This window comes from Syngnathoides biaculeatus, chromosome 6 (genome assembly GCF_019802595.1).
Source record: "Syngnathoides biaculeatus isolate LvHL_M chromosome 6, ASM1980259v1, whole genome shotgun sequence".
Lineage (NCBI taxonomy): Eukaryota > Metazoa > Chordata > Actinopteri > Syngnathiformes > Syngnathidae > Syngnathoides > Syngnathoides biaculeatus.
In genome coordinates this window covers 20546441-20568004 of record NC_084645.1, presented here as the reverse complement: position 1 = coordinate 20568004, position 21564 = coordinate 20546441, and the positions used below count along the sequence as shown (strand labels likewise).

General features: G+C 46.4%; 3 protein-coding genes across 5 annotated transcripts in view; 2 read left to right on the top strand and 1 right to left on the bottom strand.

Moving 5' to 3' along the window:
• The window catches only part of fbxl13 (F-box and leucine-rich repeat protein 13), a 29232-nt gene that overhangs the window by 5883 nt on the left and 1785 nt on the right, over positions 1–21564 (bottom strand). For 2 of the 3 annotated variants that reach the window (XM_061823248.1, XM_061823250.1), the window contains exons 5-12: positions 16677–16831; positions 16490–16599; positions 15130–15225; positions 13898–13993; positions 12964–13099; positions 3931–3983; positions 2712–2812; positions 268–397 (exon numbers count right to left, since the gene is read on the bottom strand). In XM_061823248.1, the coding sequence (XP_061679232.1) occupies positions 268–397; positions 2712–2812; positions 3931–3983; positions 12964–13099; positions 13898–13993; positions 15130–15225; positions 16490–16599; positions 16677–16831 (877 nt within the window). The remainder of the gene's footprint in view (positions 1–267; positions 398–2711; positions 2813–3930; positions 3984–12963; positions 13100–13897; positions 13994–15129; positions 15226–16489; positions 16600–16676; positions 16832–21564) is intronic. The other variant, XM_061823249.1, reaches the window with a different exon arrangement.
• Positions 188–12955, top strand: LOC133502452 (leucine-rich repeat-containing protein 17-like). The gene is made up of 7 exons (XM_061823253.1): positions 188–327; positions 4546–4737; positions 5653–6123; positions 6877–7091; positions 7878–8033; positions 9780–9921; positions 11301–12955. Exons 2-7 carry the CDS (start codon positions 4616–4618, stop codon positions 11581–11583), a joined length of 1389 nt encoding a protein of 462 aa, XP_061679237.1. The 5' UTR covers positions 188–327; positions 4546–4615; the 3' UTR covers positions 11584–12955.
• Positions 18071–21443, top strand: LOC133502451 (uncharacterized). The gene is made up of 3 exons (XM_061823251.1): positions 18071–18204; positions 18295–18350; positions 19585–21443. The coding sequence occupies exons 1-3, from the start codon at positions 18188–18190 to the stop codon at positions 21114–21116; spliced, it is 1605 nt and encodes a 534-aa protein (XP_061679235.1). The 5' UTR covers positions 18071–18187; the 3' UTR covers positions 21117–21443.

Genomic DNA, 21564 nt, shown 5'->3' with positions numbered 1-21564 from the left:
CGTGAAACAAAACAAAACAAAAAAAAAAAAAAGAAACCGTACATCTGGAAGCGTGTTGTCATGCATGCGCGTGAGCGCGTGGCGAGCGGGTGGGCTGATCCGACAGGCCCGACCCCGTCCTCCCTCCTCCCTCCTCCCTCCTCCCTCCTCCCTCCTTAGCTCCTTTTGTGCGAGGAACGAGAGGAGACACGTGCAAACGAGGACCAGAGGAGCGACCCGGATTCTCGCCACCCCTTTTCGGGTGCAAGCGGAGGCCGATCGACTGACCTGGGAACAGCCGGACAGGTCGAGGTGCAGCAGATTGTGGCAGCCTTGACCCGAGCTCAGGTACTCAAATCCTTCGTCCGTCATTTTGTGGCAGTAGGCCAAGCTCAGGTACTGGAGGTTGATGCAGTGGCTGCGGGAGGACGGACAAAATGACGCGACCGTCGCCGTCTCGAATCAAAACCAGGTGCCAATGAAATAAGTCGGCAAAGCCACGCTGCTTTTCTTACACTTCAAATAATCCGCAAAGCAGAATGTGACTGTGAAAGGTTGACTTTGCTTTTTGTGTATTGTACTTTTTACAAACTCCAAAATTCTTTTCCCAAAATTTGGCTGTTTCTGCTCCGTACAAATATTACAACACATTCCATTTCCGTCCACAATTAGTGAAGATTTGTGAGACAGAGACATCGACGCTTTTGTATCTTTTTAAATTCTGTAGTTTTACTCCTCCCACACCTTTAAAAATGCATTCAAAGGAACGTTGTAAACTCTTTGTTAACATATTGAATCACAACAACAAACATTATTACAAGCATGAAACGAGATATAGATAACGTATTGTAGAAGCGGGACGTGTTGTGTGGCTGTGCGACATCGGCGAGTTTGCGTGTGACTTTCAGGGCGTGAGCTGTGGTCAACAGCAGCTTAGCCTAAGAGCATAACAGGCCGAGTTGTATTTGAACATTTTTCGGAAAAAAGAACACAATTTAGTCTATTCTTCCAACATCAATATTGTCATTTCATTATCTGAGCCGCTTATCCTCACAAGAGTTGCGGGAAAGCCGGAGCCGATCCCAGCTAGCTTCGGGCCACAGTCGGACTCCACCCTGAACCGGTCGCCAGTCAGTCGCGGGGCAGATATCGACACCATCACTGAGTGGGAATCGATCCCACGCTGCCCGCACCGAAGGTTCGAAACCTTTCAACACAGAACATCTTAGCTAAGAGTGATTTCCAGCTCCTGTGCAGTGATGTGGAGGAGGAAAGTATCCCAAATGCGGCGCTACCTTGGGATACGAGTGACCCGACTTGCGAGTTTTTTTGGAGACATGAGCGCTGTGTGGTGCTGCGTAACTTCACCTGCTTCTGTCTCACACTGCCCCCTAGTGGCCAAAGCGCACATATAAGAATGAGCAGCACCAACGGAGAAACCGGGCCACAAAATGGCTCATCCATCCATCCATCCATCCATTTTCTTTGCCGCTAATCCTCAAGAGGGTCGCGGGGAGTGCCGGAGCCTATCCCGGCCGTCAACGGGCAGGAGGCGGGGTCCACCCTGAACTGGTCGCCAGCCAATCGCAGGGCACATGGAGACAAACGACCAATCGCACCTAGGGGCAATTTAGAGTCTCCAATTAATGTTGCACGTTTTGGGGATGTGGGAGGAAATCGGAGTGCCCACCTGGAGGAAACATGCAAACTCTACACAGGCGGGTCCGGGATTGAACCCGGGACCTCAGAACTGCGAGGCCAACGCTATCCAAGCTGCCCAATATCAATATTGTTAATGTAAATAAAAAGTTAATTGAGCAATTATGCTTTCAGGCTAAATGTATGTTTTATGATCAACCAGTAAATGGATGAAATGTGCCTTTCCCTACACGCATGTAAATCGACCATTTTAAAAAATGTACTTAGCTACTGTGAAATATGAGCCTGAAAGCTAATATTCTGTTGCATGAATGGCAAAAGGTGGCTCCCTTCTGCCATTGAGTGAAAGAGCATTTATTTGTTTTGTCCTCCACGACATGTCACAGACAGAGATCAACAAATAAGGTTACTTAGAGTCGTCAAAAAGTCTTTTTTTTTGACGAACCCAAACAATCTCATATTCTACTGCTGTTTAGTAAAAAAATGCAAACAGCTGTAAACCGTTTTCCTGCTCAAAGAAGGTTCTACTCTTTCTTTTTGGGCCGCTTCTATTGTCGCAGAACACAGTACGCATTCACTGATGCTTGCAAGGTGAACAATTCTGCTTGAAAATGATCACTAAATTAATACGCAATACAGCAGTTGGGAATCAGCGGATTGACGACTCAATCGGGCCTTTGGCTCCCAGACGCCGCAATACTTTGTCTTCCTGAGACATTTTGGACAATTGTACGCGTCCAACTTTGTGGTAGCAAGTTTGGGAAAGGCCCCGATTCCGTTCCAGCCCGACTGATTTACAGCAAGATTATTCGCATCGCATAAATCCATCCACAATGGCAATTTTTTTTGTTTACGTCACGAGCGTCACATCTGTTCCTCTCCTTCTCAAAGTTGACACTGGCAGCGGGCGCGCTGTTCTCACACGGGAAAAGGCGAAGCGAAAAGCGCCGCTCGGGCTCCACGTCGGAAAACGAGCACGCGAAGGCGTGAGTCACGCTGGGAAAAGCGGAGGGCGGCTTTCCAGCGACAAAAAAAAAAAAAAAAAAAAAAAAAAAGGACGAGTGGGCGTTTACCTGGCCAGCTCTCTGAGGGTGGCGTCTGTCAGCAGGGTGCCGGAAAGGTTCAGGTACAGCAAGGAGTTGCAGCCCTCCACAATCGACTCGATCATGGCATCCTGTCGAAGCGCACACAGCACACAGCACCAGAACGTCACATGCGAGCGGTTCTGTCAGGATTTTCCGAGCGCAACCGTCAAACCCGAGGCCCGTGGGTCAAATCTAGTCCTCCGTGTCGTTTCTACGTGGCCTGCCAAAGATCTCCTCAATAGTTTCTTGACTTGTGTTTTTTTTTTTTTTTTTTTTTTGAGAGGAGCCATAAAAATGATGGGAACCAAATGCAGCGTCAGTTACGTAACTGACGGGGAAGTTATAAATCGTCCAGCACGGAACATCTTCGCTAAGACTGATTTCCAGCTACTGTGCGGCGACCCGGAGAAGGAAAGTATCCCGAATGCGGCGCTACGTCGGGATACGCGAGTTTTTTTTGAGACACGCGTAACTTTCTGTATCATACTGCCCCCTAGTGGCCACAGCGCACATATAAGAATCAGCAGCAAAATCGGAGAAATTGGTACGCAAACTGTCTAATCCTTTAATCCATCCATCCATTTTCTTAGCCGCTTATCCTCACAAGGGTCGCGGGGAGCGCCGGAGCCTATCCCAGCTGTCAACAGGCAGGAGGCGGGGTGCACCCTGAACCGGTCGCCAGCCAATCGCAGGGCACGTGGAGACAAACGACCAATCGCGCTCACAATCACACCAACGGGGCAATTTAGAGTGTCCGATTAATGTTACATCTTTTTGGGGATGTGGGAGGAAACCGGAGTGCCACGAGGGCACGGGGAGAACATGCAAACTCCACACGGGCGGGTCGGGGATTGAACCCGGGACCTCAGAACTGTGAGGCCAACCCTTTTACCAGCTGACCCACCGTGCCGTCCCAATTCTATTAAACGATGTCATTACAGAATGTTTCTATCAAGTATAATGTCGTAGAAATCGCCGATTTGTTCACTTCCTGGAGTGAACTGCAAACGTAGAAGCGAGGTACCGCACGTACCAAAATTGTGATTTTTCTGCTACCCTTACATATTACACATCTCTGCGGTTTCCCCTATTATAAATCGCCCGGTGGGAAAAACCCGAATCATAATGTGACCAAAAATGACAACACGTTCCACGGCCCGGCTATAACTCACAAAAGCCGGAGGAGGACGAGGCATATTTTACTCACCGTGATATTAAAACACTCGGACACGTTGAGCTCTTGCAGATTTCTGCATTCGCCTAAAATAGAAAGATTAGTCAACAAAAGGCAACGTCTTCCAATACTTGAGTCAAATTGTACGCATTTATTCCCTTCCACGACATGTAAACAAAGGTTTCATCTGTTTTGTCCAATCAGATTTGAGGTTTGTTTTAAAGGAATCGGATTTCAAATTTGTCCTCGCAGATGAGTCGGTCCGAGCAAATCTTGTCGCAACTCAGCTCGACTGGCAAAACATCTGCGATGTGACGTATTTCATGTACTTTTTCTCCTGTGATCGATTGTGAACCGCTGGTGCGTATAAATGCCAAGACCGCCACTAATAACTAATAACTAATAACTAATGCTGCCACGCATGTTCAACGTGCACCGTTGAAGTCGTACTCCATCAAAGTGTGGAAATACTGATCCGATACTGCTGTGACTACGCTTTTGGGATGTCGGCTGTGTGTTACGCAACACGCTGCGGCGTTACACTCCTTCCACAGCTGCGGTCCGTCAACAGTTCCGAGAGCTGACCTCTGACCTCTTTCAAATCCTCACCAGTTACCGGAACTGAAACAATTCTGCTCGACTCCGCAGCCCTCCCGAGAGAAGAGCGAAGAGAAAGAGGAAAACAAAACACGACGACGGGCAAAGTGCAGGTTCCAGCATGCGCGTGACCTCCTCCTTGGTCCTGGTCTCCCTGCTCCTGTTCCCGCTGCTGCTGCCGCTCGCCGAGATGAAACATCGGGGCAAAGGAAGAGGGGGAAGACGCAAGGGCGCCCCCGACAGGTGGGCACGGGGCGCCGCCCAAATATCTTCAGGTCCGACGTGAGCGGGAACGCGAGTGGCAAAGTCGGTCGACCCGCAAACCGACACGAGGACCTTGCTGACCAAATTTCACGCTAGTCTGAAATCCTCCTACTGCGTTTTAACGGCGCAAGGCCAATTTGAGGTCGTAGAAAATTCTTTGGTTTGTCGTAACCACGCTATCGATATGCAAAATTGTGCTTAAAATAATCAAGAAAAACAGAAATATTACTTCGTTGGAGCAAAATGACATTTTGATTAGGCAAGAAAAAATTCTCAATACGTCGTTTTAATACCCTATTAAAGTTTTTAAGGGGGGCAAAATGCTTGAAAAAATTGAAACGCTCTCAGACATTAATTGCCAGATTAGGAGAAATATCTCAACAAGCGCATTTTGGCTTGATTTTTTTAAATATTTCACGTTAGATTTTGAAGTAAATAATTTTTTTTACAGGTGATATTTCCTGTTTGAGTACAATACGGCCAAGTTTTGGAATGATTTCCAATCCAAAGGGCCGTCGCGCGTCTCGGGCTTCTCTTTGCTAACGTCAGCTAGCGTCCACGCGGTTAGCGGCTCAACTTGCAGTCAGTGACCGAGCAGTCGAGGACGGTTGCCGCCCAGTTGTTTGGATCTCAAGCATATTTTGAGACTGATAAAGAGCAACATTTGCTGACTTTGTTCCACAGTGTGGCACCATTCGTCTCACACGGAAAAAAAAAAAAAAAAAAAGAAAAAAATTAGCACCAACAAAGACAGCCGAAAGCCGAGCAGCTCATTTGTCCAAAACTGTCTCGACGGGCTCAACCCGATGCCAAAGTGCAAAGTGTTGAAAATGCAAATCCTCGCCGCTCGCAATGTGATCAATCCGCTTTCCCTTTTGCGTTTGGACCCCTCAGGGCGAGGGGCGTCGGCCGCCGCAGCAGATCCGACCCCCCGAAACCGGCCAACTGCTCTGAATGGTTAGAGTCCGGGCGCGTCTTTGCGGATTGTCAAGACCGCCGCCTCGTCGCCGTTCCCAGGCCGCAGACCTGGTCCAGGGCACCCAAGTACCTCCTCTTAGCGCGCAACAGAATCAAGGTCCTCCGTGACGAAGCCTTCGCCGGTTACGAGAGTCTAACCAGTCTGGACCTGCAGCAAAACCACATCTCTCTGGTGGAGGACGGGGCCTTCGAGGGTTTGACTCGACTCACGACGCTTCTGCTCCAGCACAACCGCGTGACTTCGCTGAGCGAGGAAGCCCTCATCCCCCTGCCCAACCTCCGCTACCTGCGCCTCTACGACAATCCGTTGAATTGTCACTGCGACATGGACAGCCTCGTGCAAACCCTTCAGGTCCCGAGTAACCGCAATCTGGGAAATCATGCCAGGTGATGACAAAAACGCCGGTGGGATGCAACCGACAAAAATATTACATTGTTACTGTACTCGGGTGGATTATTCGGGTATCAGTTCAGTACTTTGCTTGACTGTTGGAACTGTGGGGCCTTGGGAAAGATGGAGTGAATTAAAAAGTTATTATACCGTTTCAAATAGCAGCATAGCAGGACAATAGCAAAAAAACTTTGGCTTCTGTGAGGAAAAAAAAAAAAAAAAAAAAAGTCTGGTGGGAAAAAAACCTTGCTAGGAGATCAAAAATGTATTCGGGGTTAGTCACGAGCACATCAAGTGGTGGCAGATGTGTGCTTACTCCCATTTAACAGGAGTTTGTCTGGTTAAGGAGGGCGCGTTTAAGTTGGAAGAGGGTGTGCACACTTGTGCAATCACATTTTTTTTCAGTTTTTATTTTTAATTTCTTCTAAAAGGATTTTTTTTTTTATAATCCAATTGGGTTTTAAAGGCTGTAGGCCACGTGAGAACAGTTTCTTTTGGTCTGTTTTTTTTATATTACGTAAATTTGGCATTTGATCAGCTGTCATGTAGAGTTTTAATATGCGCTGTAAGGATGGATTTTTTTTCAGTTGTAGTTCAGTAAAAGCTACGGGTAGATGATGTTTTGATACCAGAGAGGTCCGAGCCAAAGCTAGCTGACTTCTCCCCCTTCTAAGTACAAGTAGTACCCAAGTTCTATTTTTAGGTTTTTAAAGTGTGAATTCTGACTTTTGCCGTGCTTGCCTTTGAAGGTGCGCAGAACCCCTCAGGCTGAAAGGCAAGAAGCTGAAACGGATCGACCCCGAGCTGCTCTGCAAGAAGCCCGACCCGGATGAAAAGCCGCAGGGCGACCAGACCGACCCCAAAGATCCCATGGAGCCGAGTCCCTTCCAAAACAAACCGGATGCCATCACATCCTGCCACACGTATTACTTCCCTCACGTACGCGTGGACTGCAGTAACCGAGGCGAGTCTTTTAGTGGATTTGCGTCCGTCGTCGTGACGAAGGGGCACCTCGCACAGTTTCTTACGTCATGAAAAACGAATCCTGGGCCTTTTATCACCGACGCGTTCTGGGATTGGATACGGATGCGTGACTGGAACGAAAGAATTGCCACAGAACGTAGACCACATAGTCGATCCGAAGTGGGGTAGACGACTACCAACAACTGGGACCCAGTTTGAGCACTTTTCATCCAATAAATCCCCATTTCCCAACATTTATTGAGCCAAGGTACATATCTTGTATCATGTTAGAAGAAGCTCCCGGCACACCACCGAACAAAAATGTCACGAGTGCGGCATTTCGAGTTTCGTGCAGTGATGATGCTTTCGTCTCAATTTACTCACAAATTGACTTTGTGGTTGGGTGCGTATCTTGTTGTGTCAGTGGAAATAGGCTGAAAAAAATCTTAATTATGCATCTGGTGCATTTCATTGTTGTGTGACTCTCGCTTGAACAAAGTTTGGGCCAGTTAAGGGAAATCGGGTAGTTTCCTGGGACAGATGGATCTGAGGTTTGCCTGTACGGTAAATCCAACTTTGGCTTGGGACGCAAAGTGAAAAATTACATAAATCAGCTAAGCGACGGATCGCTCGGAAAACCAGCAGCACTTGAATTCGATTCCCGTGACTTCCTATGGGAAAAATCCATTGTAAAGGCGCAAGTTCCACTGGCTACGGGACAAATGAATTCTTGAGCCGACAAACGCGGCAATGTTCCTGACGCGCGTCCGCTGCTCTCGCCTTGCAGGTCTAACGGAGGTGCCCGCCGCTATTCCCGAGGACGCCGTCCAAATCGATCTCTCCCACAATTCCATCCGACATCTCAAGGCCAAGAGTTTCCAAGGAGCAAAAAGTCTGAAAACGTTGAACCTCAGCCACAACAACATGGAGCGCATTGACACAGGTATGCAGTATACGCGCACGCCGCAAATTTTCACCATCAACCTAAAATGTATTTTCAAGTTTACAGGTGAAATTAATCGGACATTCTGATCCGATTACGGATCGCAGTAGTCCTCGAAAGAGTTACTTGACTCATTACTTGATTTCAAAAGTGACCAAGTTAGTGTTGCATTCAGTAAACGACCGTGTTTTCCGCACATATTTCTAAAATATTTTCAAATATAAGGCGCGCCGCGTTATAAGGCGCATAGAATAGACGCTACAGTACAGGCTGGGGTTTCGTTATCCATCCATTAGATGGAGCTGCACTCAAGGCTCAATACTGGTCCATATATAAGGCGCACCGGATGATAAGCCGCAGCGTCGGCTTTTGACAAAATGAAAGGCTTTTAGCTGCGCCTAATAGTGCGGAAAATCCGGTATATAACGCCTACCAAGAAGCATTAATGGATACCAGATACAACTTCAAGGTAGACACAAGAACAAAAATATGAGCCCTACTTATGGACACAAATCATAGCACTCACTAAGCTAACATAGCCACAACCTCAACACAGAATGCTAACTTAGCACATAACAGGGACCTAAGAAACAGATTTCATTTTGGCAATTAAAATATTGTACACACGGTGGACACACACACTCCGGTAATACGGGTACGCAGTCACTGTGATCTGACGGGCGCGTACGCGCTTGTGCGCCATCGCACTCGCAAATCTGCACAGTCGAGCACGAAAAATCACGTGCGTAAAATTTGTTACGAGTACAAATACATAGATATTGAAAGGCGTCGCTTATTTTGTGCAGTCTTGAACAATGTTCCCTCTAAGCTGCGCCACTGCGCAATTGCGCACTTGTCGCGCACTCTCAGAGCACCACAGCCTGAAGTCCCTTTTTTTTTATTTTTTTTTTATTTTTATATAAACACGGAAGCACACGATCTCTGCCGCTCACCCTCCTTCTACTTCCTCGTTTACCTGACACCGCCCCCCTCCGCTCTTAAAGGGGTACACTCATAATTACAAACAGAACACACACCGGCAACTTCGTATGCGCGGGCATGACTGACCACACCTGTACGTTTTTCAAATGTGAGTGACTGAGGTTTGTGAAAAATGGGCTAGCACCGTAAGTTCCTTAAATGTCGCGCTCGCTCTACATTGATGTTCTCCAAGCTATGGAAGAACACCTGCAACATTAACCTGCTAAAATAACATTTTTGAAAAAGTTCATGACATGAATGGTCATTGCTTACTTCTGCTATCGTATTAGAATGTGTGAATAGCTTAGCTTGTGATTTTTTTTTTTCTTAACTTTGGCAGGATGTTGTGTTTGGTGGAATGACCTCAAGAGGACATTTTCATCGTGTTACTAAATTTTGAAAGCCCAATATCTCAATATTTTTTTTGACAAGTGAGTGTTTTAACTACAGAGTAAAAGCAGCCAATTTCTCAGCATATACCGGTACTTGATACAGGAAAAAAAAAGGCTTTTTGTGTGTTTTTCCTGGAGCAGCCAAGAGTTCAGGGGGAACATTTTTTTTTTCTTCTGCCGAGAACCTCTGTTTCTCATTTTCCCCTTTTAGAAACCATTAGCTACCTCTAAAACTATGAAGAAGCTGAGAAAGAAAAAAAAAAATGCGCGCAAGCTTCCCCTCTACCAGGCTCCGTTCGACTGCACGGGTGCTTACCGGTCGCGGTAACTGCTTGTGACGGGTAAACAAACGCGCTTTTGTGCAATTTTCCAGCTTCGTTGTTTGGGCTCCTGCACCTCCGCGAGTTGGACCTGTCGGAAAACAGCCTGCATTTTGTCCAGTACGGGGTTCTTGAAGACCTCTACTTTCTGTCCAAGCTGAAGCTGGGGGGAAACCCCTGGGTGTGTGACTACAGGTGAGGCTTGACCGCTAGTTACACCCTTCACAAGCGTAAAAACACAAAATACCGGCATGCAATTGCACCACACACTTTGGAGCACTTTAGAATCCATTTTTGCAAAGAGCTTGACGTGTTTTGCACGTCAAACTTGGCTTGGTCTCATCAACCGGAGGACGGAAATAAGATGACGTGATTGTGGCGCCCAGTTCTTACTGTCAAGAAAAAAGGGTGCGGGGGCACAACCCAAATGCAGGACTTCGAGGTAGAGGCATAATGTTCAATGTGGTTTATTCCAGAAACTGGGTCATACGCGGTGTAGCAGTCCGACAAGGCAGAGAGAGAGAAACGCTACGCCAGGCGGGATCCAAAAGACTATGGGGCAAACTAAAAAACTCAACAGGACACGATCAAACAAAAGGGCACAGAATCGCTGTGACTAGCGTTACTCCAACTTACGCGTAGAAGTGGAGGAGAGTCCCACAGGCAGTGAATGCAACTCACTCACGCAAGGCAACGAACTGGCAAATGCCAGTGACAAAACTCCAACTTAAATACTCATGTGAAAAACTGTGACCGGCAACAGGTGTCAGCGGTGACATCGCCCAGGGCGGAGGTCAGGCCACGCCCCTCATGGCCGTGGTCCGGCCTTGCTCATGATGCTTACGCCAACCAGCGCGATTCATTTTGAAGGCCTTTGATAAATTACGGACATTGAAAATACACCAGTAAGGAAACCTTGCTGTACTAGTAGGATGTTACTAGTGAGGTCAAACACGAGTAAACGTTATGAGATTTTACTAATTAAAACTTAGCACTAGTCAAAGTTGGACGTAAAAAGTTTTTGCTCTGACCAGAAATCAGAAAAGAGTAAATTGCTGACGGCGACGACGGCGGGCGCTTCGGCACCGCGAGGACAAATTTTAAAGCCGAAACTCGTTTGCATGGCCCGAGGGCACACTGGACAGACACGGCAACACAGAAGCTGAAATTTGATTGGACAAAAAAAGGAAATAAAATCGAACGTCCCCATACACTTTGGAAATTTATCAAAATGCAAATGAGATAAGAGAATGTTGGGGATAAATTGGTACAATTTCATGGAACCAGTATTCCAATTTAGCAAGAGGGGTAATGGGCAGGAAAACCGGAGATTTCTCTCAGTTCAACCCCTTGTCTCAAAGTCATTCTTGATGTTCAAACGCAAAAACCAAACCAAAACAAACCAAACCAAACCAAACCAAACCAAAACAAAACAAAACAAAACAAAACAAAACAAAACAAACCAAAACAAACCAAAACAAACCAAAACAAAACAAAACAAAACAAAACAAAACAAACCAAAAGAAAAGAAAAGAAAAGAAAAGAAAAGGATAAGAGTAATGTGCAATTTGCAGCATCCACTACATGGTGTACTGGCTTCGGCTGCACCCGGCGGTGAGACACTCGGGCCTGATGTGTCGCTCGCCTCCCGAGTACACGGGCGAGCGCGTGGAGGACTACGTGCGCGCCTACAACCGAGGGTGTCCCAGAGACAGGCAGCCGAGCCAGCGGGACCAAACCGAGGCGGACGAGCTGCTCTGGAACTCCCTGGAAGAGGTGCAGGGCGAGCCGGAGGAGGAAGTGGAGCCCAGCCACTTGAGACAGCCTCAGAAGTACCAGATCATCAGACTGTCTTGAGCCACAAAGCCTCCGCTTCTGCTTACTTTTACATATTGTCAAATAGTCTGTATCAGATGAAGAATCGACTTTTGTGGTGTGCAATCCTTCCAAAATACGCGAATGACCTCGAATCTTACCAAAAAAAAAAAAAAAAAAAAAAAGCAAAACAGTTTGATACGCCACTTCGCAGGTTTAATAGGGATCTGTTCATTTTCCAGTGATGCTAGTACACAGTCGGAGGGGCGAAGGACTGGGACTGGGACCGGGACCGGGACCGGGACCGGGGCGCCTTTGCCGACGGTACCGGGTCTGCGGGCCAGCGGTCAGGGACCGCTCATGCACAATACTTACAAATGTCACAATATTGTAGCTTCGTACACTCCAATGTTGCATTAAAAAAAAGAAATATTGATTTATTGGGAAAATCTGGTTGATATTAATGCTACCCCACATTCACTTGATATTTATGTTACCCCACATTAAAGTTTGCAGTTTTAAATTTGAACTTGAATTTAGCCTCACTTAATTGTTTGAAACCAGCTAAAAAGAAAATGTTCATTCAAGTCAATGTTTAACCGCAACGCTCAGCCTACAAGCCGCGACTTTCTGTTACACGCTTTCAACCCTGCGGTTTATGCGGTGATGCGGCCAATTTGTGCATTTTTTTCCAACAGCTGCAATTGGGCACTCGAGCGAAAAAAGTAGGAATGAGACCGGTGGAATATATGTGCCGAGGAAGTGACTTTTACTGGCCCTATTAGCGCTGCGCTAGCGTTAGCGCTGTGCTAGCGTGTTGCTGCTGTGTTACTGGCATGTCTCAGTGATATTTACCGGTAAGTTTTATTTTAACCGGCCCTGTTAGTGTTAGCGCTAGCATCAGTGCTAGCTTTAGCGCCGCACTAGCGTTAAACTCTTTCTGTGTACCGACTTTCTTTGTAAATATCTCATGTTTCAATATGAGCACTTGCGGCTTTTACACAGCTGCGGCGTACGTATGTACCAATTGGTATTTCCCGCGGTGAGGCTTGTAACCAGGTGCGCCGTGTAGGCCGGGAATTACGGTAACATTTTATGAAAGGGAAGATATAATATCAAATTTGCTTTTTAATGGCTTGTCTATAAATCGTTGGACTTCTGGAGAACCTCCCAGCCATTCAGTGTGACATTAGACAAAGTCAAACTTTTGTGATTTGCAGGTTTCCCAAAATCTGCTGTATTGCGCACGTTAACCTATTTAAATTAGCCCCACTCAAACTTATTTATTGTTATTGAATTTTAATCAGACACAAAAACTCTGCAATGAGTTTTGTTGACTGCACAGAGAAGCATTAGCGAACGGTTAGCGTCTGATAAGTGGCGCATCCTCGATTATTGATGGCGCACACGTGGAAAACTCACCAATGTGTTTCAAGCTGGACCAGTCCAAGGAGGTGCAGGCGCGCAGATTCAGGTGGATGACGAACGGACGGAAATTCAGCAGGACCTCCCTCATGGTCTCGTTTGTTATCCAGCGCTTATCCACTGAGACGTTGATCTTAGCAGGTAGGAAGAAATGTACAGAATATCACTACTGCGAGTCTTGTGCAAAATTCCAGATGAAATTTCAATCTGCTACCCGTCGCACGTCGGAGACCGACATTTTTAAGGCGTTGCGGTCTCAACGAATTGGAAAGTGTAACAATGGCCCAATTGTGAATCAACAGAAATGCTAAAAGTTGCTGTGCTAACATATACAGTACAGGAAAAAAAAAAACAAATGTAACTCAGATACAATTATATAAGAGCACAGCTTAAATGTTGACATGTTAAGGATTTTTATGCTAATATATTAGATATGAAGCTAGCAACCTCAGGGGAAAAATTGGTTGCCAACTATCTCCAATTAAGTATTGATACAATGCTAGCAGTTGTTATGCTAACACATAGCATGCTAATAGCCTACTTTATACTGTGTCACACTGGTCAGGTACAATTTGAAAGAGGATATCTTCAATGCTAACATGCCAAGAGTCGTTCAGGGCTCAGCAACCTTTTTGAGGCTGAGGGCTACTTTGTGAGCACCGATCGTATGAAGGGCTACGTGACTTGTTTGCGGCAAATTTCAGACTCAGTTCATTACACGTACATCAAATATTTATTGTAGTTAATGACATTACAGGTCATTTAAAAATTTGAATTCACGCAAGCAAGCCAGATTCACAATTTAAAGCACAAATAATAGTAACAATTTGTGGCCGATGGTATTTTTACAACAAACCATTCGCCCGCGGCCACCCCGTTGGTGACCCCTGGAGTCGTTACTCTAACGCTATTCCGCGCACATTGTACAAACCTTACTCCACAAAGTGCCCGAATGGATGAGGCTTCTCCAACTGCAGCAGACTTCCGAACAGCTCAGCAAGTCTCGCAGTTCCATATACTGGAAGATCTGCATGCAAAAAAAAAAAAAAAAAAAACAAACAAAAGTACATTTTCCAACGATTTTAATCTGTTCTGTGACCGAGCTTGTAACTCAAATTACGCGTTACACATTACACATTAAAAGCTCGCGCCATCTGCCTGATTTTTCCAATAACTATCCATTATGAAGTACACAAAGGATAAAATGCTGCTCACCTTTTGCCAGAAAATGCGAGGCCGAAAACAAACAAGGCTTTCTTTGTTACTACTTTGGGAATAGAAAAAAAAAAATAACATACTCATAAACAAACCAATAAACCTGGGGGCACCTGGTAGTTAAGACCTCACACTGTGTGTGTATTCTAGAATTTTGAAATGTTATTTCTTTGTACACAAATAGTTGGTTCTCTGAAGTCGACGTACTTCAGAACAAGCAGCGGTTTGGCGGCTGGTGAGTGATTGTTTCATTCTTTAGAAGGGTCTGCTAGCTTAACACTAACAGAACACAAAATGCCATACAGGCGTCAAGAAATAACATTGCAAGCGACAGATATTTGAACAAAAAGGACGCTGCAGCACATGTAGACAGACGTGAACCCTCTCTGGACCAAATAAAATCTTGCAGAGAGAAAAATCTGATACTCTGGACTTAAAATGTTCGATTATATTAAACCTGTTGCAAAGTTGCAGCCTCTGCCCGGAAAGGGCACTCACTGGCATATATATATATATATACACTCTTTTGCCTCCATGAAAAACCATCAAGATTACTCCAACCTACTGAGTCAGTTCTGAAAATCTCCTTCGTTTGAGGCTGTATATCTACGTCATACTGCTCCCCGGTGGCCAAAGTATGCATATCATGAGGAGCACGCTGACGCTGGAACAGATTAATGCCATCTCAAATCATTTGACTGGGGAATGATGATTTGAGATGGGAGTGTTTTAAGTTGCAAGGATGCTCGTGGAAAGAATTCAACTCATAAGTCCAGGCACCTCTTGGGGTTGTAAAAGAATCATAAAAACAATGGCTTTCAAAATATGTGCGCGATAATCGGTGCGCCAAAGATACAAACAATACAAAAAAGTTGTGTGAGAAAGTTCCAATGGTTGAGCCTTGGCACGTTTTGATGAAATTGTGGGGAAGAGGGAGGAGCCATCGACCTTAAGTGAGATGTGGTTGGGCAGAGCTGAGAGCCAATCACATCCCTCCCCAACTTGGCTTTGTTGGCGTTCCATCTCCAGGTCGTTCTGCAGCTTCTGGAACAACAAAGCGAGCACATTGGGGACATTTCACTTGTTGTTCTTCTCCATCTTGTTGCTTTTTGGATTCACGAGGTACTTCGTTTTCGCACGACTTCTCAGGACCTGGGTCGCTGGTGTGTAGTTGGCATGTTCTCCTGGTGCCTGCACGGCTTTTCTACGGGTACTCCAGTTTCAACATGCACAGTCGGTCGATTCGAGACGCTAAATTGCCCGTAGGTGTGAATCTTTCTTTATACGTGCTCCGCGATTGGCTGGCCATCACTTTGGGGTGTACCCCGCCCCTCGCCCGCAATTGCCACCGTCGATCCGAACGCTGACTGACTGATTTTGACGGTGTCGGGGTTTGTATCGACAATAATTGATGTCTGTGCCCTGTGATTGGCTGGCAACCAGTTCAGGGTATACCCCGCCTCCTGCCCATTGACAGCTGGGATGGGCGACAGCGCACCTTGTGAGGATAAGGAGCTCAGAAAATGGATGCTTCGTTTTCTTGTTTCTTGTTACGTGGCAGTTTTAAAGTAAACTTGAACAAAAAGCGAAAAAGAAAGTTTGATACACGATCACTCGGCCTCTAATTTGAGAAATGTGTTCTGGCGAGTCTTCTTGCTCTCTGCAAGCGATGTCCCCAATTCCTGAAGGCGAGAGACAGCCAACGGCAGTCACTCACATTTGAAAAATGTGCGGGTGTGGTCCACCAGTCACGCCCGCAGATAAAACCTTGCGGGTGCGTGTTCTGTTTGTAATTATGAGTGTACCCCCTTAAGAGCGGAGGGGGGCGGTGTCAGGTAAACTAGGAAGTCGAGGTAGGATGAGGAGCAGCTCGCTGATAGAGACCAAGTGGTTCCGTGTTCAAAATAAAAACAAAAAGACGTCAGCCTGTGGTTCGCTGCGCTGGATCGGTTTTCATGTGCGCTGAGAGTGTGCGACAAGTGCACAGTTGTTCAATTGCGCAGCTGAGAGGGAACATTGGTCAAGACTACACAAAATAAGCGACATCTTTCGACATCTATGTATTTCTACTCGTAACTAATTTTACGCGAGTGATTTTTCGTACTCGACTGTGCAGATTTGCGAGTGCGATGGGGCGCGGGCGCGTACGTGGCCCTCAAATCACAGTGACTGCGACGGGTTCTATGGTATAGTTTTAAAAAGTGTTTTCATGTGTTTAAAGCATGTGGGAAGTGTGAAACTATGCATAAAATATTACTTTTCATTCTCTCTATACAGCCAAAAACCTCAATCCAGTGTCAGTTGCTACCTTAAAGTAATCTTTGGTCCTCTGCGCCTCCTTCACAACATTCTTCCATGCGGTTATGATGCGTTTGAGGACGCAGGTCTTCAGAACCCCCACCAGTTTACGCACGGCCTCTGGTTAAAGAGATCAAAACGCGGGTGAGGGTTAGGACAGAATGAGTCACGGCGGGGAAGACTTCGCAGCCACGTGCCAACTCGCGACTCCTTCTTGAACTTGACCCAGCGCATCCACGCAAGGAACGGCACTTCCTGCTTCCGCCGGTCGTAGTGCATCATCGCAGTTTCCATCTTTTGAGACAGTTCGGTGGCATCCGTCACGCTGGCAATTGTGAAATTCTTCCAGCTCCTGTGCCGCCGGCGCCGCCGCCCACAAACACAGCTCATCAAAAACTCGTCGGAAAACAAACACAACTCATCAATAACTCATTCTGTCGTTTTCGCTGGATCACATTTATGTACAGGATTAAAGAAAAGACCCTCACTTGATATTTTGATTCATACTTGAGTCATATTTATTCAACAAGTGGTTAAAGCGTTGGCCTCACGGTTCTGAAGACCGGGGTTCAAATCTTCCCCGCCTCCTACCCGATGATAGCTGGGAGAGGCCAAGGCACTCCTGTGACCCTGGTGAGGATGAGCGGCTAAGAAAATGGATGGATGCATGCTGTCTGCTTCACATTAAACTTCAACTGAGAGTTTGTTTCTCACTTTGAGAACTGTCTTCTTTGTTTGCTCAAAATGACGTCGCATTCTCACGATTCATTTTTTTTTATAAGTTTAAGTAACTTTTTTTTTTTTTTTTAAATGTTTAAAGCATGTGGGAGAGGTAAAAAAAAAAAAATAATAATAATAAAAAAAAGAGGGCTCTCTGTAGCAAACATTTTTGGCCTGAATCATTCCTAGTGATGAACGGGGTCTGCTGTAAATATCCCAAAATTGTTTGCTGAACAATTTTTACGACATCCATCCATTTTCTTTTGCCGCTTATCCTCACGAGGGTTGCGGCGAGCGCTGGAGCCTATCCCGGCTGTCAACGGGCAGGAGGGGGGGTACACCCCCCGAACTGGTTGCCATCAACGTCGCCATGAGATGCCAGCGTAAGTCATCACTATCAATCGTCCGTCCATCCATCAATTTTCTTAGCTGCTTATCCTCACAAGGGTCGCGGGAGTGCTGGAGCCTATCCCAGCTGACAATGGGCAACTTGAACTGGTTGCCAGCCAATCGCAGGGGACATAGAGACAAACAGCTGCACTCACAATCCCACCTTGGGGCAATTTAGAGTCTCCAATTAATGTTGCATGTTTTTGGGATGTGGCAGGAAACCGGAAAAAAAAAAAAAAAAGTTTTACAACTAATAAAACTACTCCAAATGATTATTATAGTAATTGATTTCAAAATGACAAACAATATCTATACATGGTATGTACAAAATGTAAAAAAAATAAACTTGGAGACTTCTTGTCCACAAGGAAATTGCATTTTATTTGATTTGATTTTATTTTGATGTTTTTGGTGCATGGTTTCCTTGAGCTCGACTCCGCTCCCACCTGCTCACCGGCTGCTTGCAATTAACTAATTGCAGCCGGTGGCCGCCGTGGTTTTGGTCGCCGCTGCAGTTTTCCAGCTCGCGTTTTGAGGCCCTGCGACTTTCCACGGACGCTTTACTGCCGCTGTTGGAGCCGGGGTGGAACTTCCTGTCATGGCCGCTCTCTTTGGGTAAAAACGCGTGGCGTGCGCGATTCTTGCTTTGGCTGAGTTTAACGCCCAACACCACGTGTGGCTAACATTTTAAAAAATAATTTGTAGGCTTATTTGGGTGTCCTTCCTGTTGTTGGCCTGCCAGTGTCTTTCTTCTCAAAGTGGTAAGAACCTCTTCTGTTGTACTCTTTTTGTGTTCATTCTGGGGGGCAGCACCGTTGCCAAGTGGTTAGCACATCTGCCTCGGGCTTCTGAGGTTCCGGATTCAAACGCTGGCTTTGATTTTAGAACAAAAGATAACTATTTTGTTTTGTCAAATGAATGCCAAAAACAGATTTTTCATAGGGTGGTTCATAAGTCGGAATGAGTCCACCAATCCATGAATTGTACTGCTTATCCTCACGAGGGTCAGGGGTGTATCTATCGGAAGTTGTTTTTCGGCAGGAGGCGGGGTGCACCCTGAACTGGTTGCCAGCTAATTGCAGATTCAAACACCATCCAAACGGTCAGTAAGCGGTCGGCTCGACCGAGCAAAAGATTCACCGTGTTATCTGCTATCGTAGCAAATTGTGGGCCACCCAATCACAGAGCACATATAAACAACCATTCACACCTCTGGGCAATTTAGAGTCATCAAGTAACTGACCATCCATGTCTTTGGAATGTGGGAGGAAACCCATGCGGGCACGAGGAGAACATGCACACTCCACAAATGAATGTCGGTGCCCAGATTTGAACCCTTAAACCTCTGAACCGTGAGGCAGTAAAGTCAAACAAAGTTGAATGTGGATCTGAAGCCATCCACGGATCCTTTTGCGTCACGTCACGGGGACAGCAGCTCGACCAGGGAAGCCCGTCGTTCCCCCGCGCCGGCCACTTCGTGCAAGTCTTCTGGTAGGATCCCGAGTCGTTCCTACACAGAGACCGATCTGAATTGCATAATTCCTAGCACCCTTGAAACATCGGAAGCGATCCCAAAGTTCTTCTTACATGGCCGTATTCAGGAAAGTCTCAATCGTCTTAAACATGCCTCGAGGAGCTTCCACTGGTTAATCTAAATCAAGGGATGGCAGTTCATCAAAAAAAAAACACTGTATGTGGAGCCTCAAAACCTGATTGAAGTTTTTCCTTTGCAGCCGGTCAGTCAATGTGCGGTGCTGAATTGGTTGGTGTTGGTCTTTTTTTTTTTTTTTGGAAAGGTCCACTTCAGTCTCTCTCGGCCCAGCCATTTGGTTCATTTGAAAACTTTTTAAATTGTCCGTAGGGATAAACGGCTGTTAGTCAGCACGCATTGTCTTGCACGAGTTCAGCAGGCCTCGGCTTCAGCTCACCCGTAACTCAACGGAAAATGGATGAACGGTTTATCTTCATCTGAATGTGGTTTCTTTCGTTTGTTAGGTTTCAGAGAAGATGCTTCAAGTAGGTACCCCGGGGTACTGGATCCACAAGCCTTCACCCAAGATCAGGACTCTGTTGCTCCAAACCTTGGCACCGAAGACGGACAACACCGGAACTTACTCCCCCAAGCCCACAACGAGTCAGATGAAAGTCCGCCTCAGCATCAAGATTCTAGATTCCAGCACCCGTTTAACCTTCTAGTACAGGAGCATATGAAAGGCACAGCTGTGGAAGGAATCAGTTTTACAGACATAGGAAATCTCAAGCAGTTTACAGAAACCTTAAAAAGCTCCTTTTTGATTCCTGGTCAGGACTTGTCCCATTTTCAAACCGCAAGGGGTGTGATGCTGAATGAAATAGCTGAAAGACGCTCCTCCAAAGAAGACAATGACGACGACGAGGTCTGGAATCAACCTTTGAGTTCGGTGGATGGACAAAGTGAAAATGACGTAGGCTATCTTGTCTCGAGTCCAGGTGTCTCCCTGCTTGATTCCGACAACTCCGTGAGTGGACGCTTTCCCGAGATGCACAACAGGTCCGAGAGCCGTGGCAGATCTGGTCAGAGTGCTTACCAAACAGGTCCTTCCAATATCAAAACTGGAGGTGATTGGTGGATAAACAACCAACGTCCTGAAAACCCCCAACTTCCAGCTAACTCTTTACGTGAAGAGAATGCTCCCTTAAGTCCCCGTGGTACGAATCCACTCCACGTCCGCCGTGTAGCTAGCCCAATGGCCAAACGAAGTTCTATCAAGAGGCTAAAGAAGCCACCGATTCAAAGCAAAATGGCACCGTCTCAACAAGGTTCCTATGCTGAAAGTGTCTACGTCAAAGTGCCAAGAAGCCCTATTGCGTCGCGGGTACACATGCCAAATGGACGGTCCAAGCAAAAGCTTCAGACCGCCGCAGCAAAAGACATCAGTTCCAGAGCTCAGAAACCTACAGACCAGTCATCCCACAGTTCCGGAGTTCTCGGCCAACGTCAGCTCCTGCGTGAGCCAGTCAACTTTTTCTCTCCTCGTGACAGACTTGTCCGACACGATCGACCGACACTCGAGATCCGCAAACCACGTCCCTCTCCGCAGAAGCTCGACGCTCAAAATCAACAATCACGAGGATGGCATCAACGTGACCCCAATTCCATTTCTCAAAGGTTACATTCAGTCCAGCATAGAGTTGCATCCAGGAAATATCCCAAGCCCAATACGAAAGCCTCCTGGTTGCACGCCACGCAACCGAAAATCCCGCAGGCAAACGGGATCTCCAGACTCCCTACCCCACAGCGCCCTACGCACACGTTCCACCGAGCGCTTCCTGTTCACAGAGTCCCCAAATGGCCAATGTCACGTGGGAAGAAACTTGGCTTCCAGTCCAGAAGCAGCTACGTTCGAAGCAACGTAGTTTTCTCCAAGAGCCAGTACACTCCACGCAAACGAGTGTTTACCAGAGGCCAGGACGCCCAAGAGCCGTGGAGACTTGAACGCAGCACCCTCGTGTCCCGCAATGCACGAGAAGCCCCAAACTCCACGTGACGCCTCGGCTACAAAATGCTTCACATTCGCGTGATGTGCAGGTTTTACTGTTAATAACTATCGTGCTTAAAAAGAAAAATCTAAACAGGACACGGGTGTGGCTAGTGACTGACAAATCTGGAAAAATGACTCAGTGCTTACTTACTAAGTATAGATGCTCAAAAAATGTCAACGGGATACTCTAAAATGTACTTTAAGTGTAACGGTAACAAATATTTCATTCAATGAAGTCACAACAGCGGGGAAAAGAACTTCTCTGCACGCAATAGTTTCACTTTAAGATGCGTATTGTTCCTAAAAATATAAAAGGTGGGGGGGGGGAGAGACTATACATGCTACCAAAATATTGTAAAAATAATGTGTGAACTGACAATAATCACTAAATTAGTTAATACGTCATACTTGCTTTTTCATAAAATACATATTTTTCCATTCTAGGTTCATGTCG

What these genes read in the sequence shown, in the direction of transcription:
- LOC133502452 (XM_061823253.1), top strand. Translation starts at nt 4,616, where the DNA reads ATGCGCGTGACCTCCTCCTTGGTCCTGGTCTCCCTGCTCCTGTTCCCG. An exon ending in CGTGGACTGCAGTAACCGAG is followed by an intron (nt 7,092 to 7,877) that starts GCGAGTCTTTTA and finishes CTCGCCTTGCAG; the next exon opens with GTCTAACGGAGGTGCCCGCC. An exon ending in CATGGAGCGCATTGACACAG is followed by an intron (nt 8,034 to 9,779) that starts GTATGCAGTATA and finishes GCAATTTTCCAG; the next exon opens with CTTCGTTGTTTGGGCTCCTG.
- LOC133502451 (XM_061823251.1), top strand. An exon ending in GTGTCTTTCTTCTCAAAGTG is followed by an intron (nt 18,351 to 19,584) that starts GTAAGAACCTCT and finishes TTCGTTTGTTAG; the next exon opens with GTTTCAGAGAAGATGCTTCA.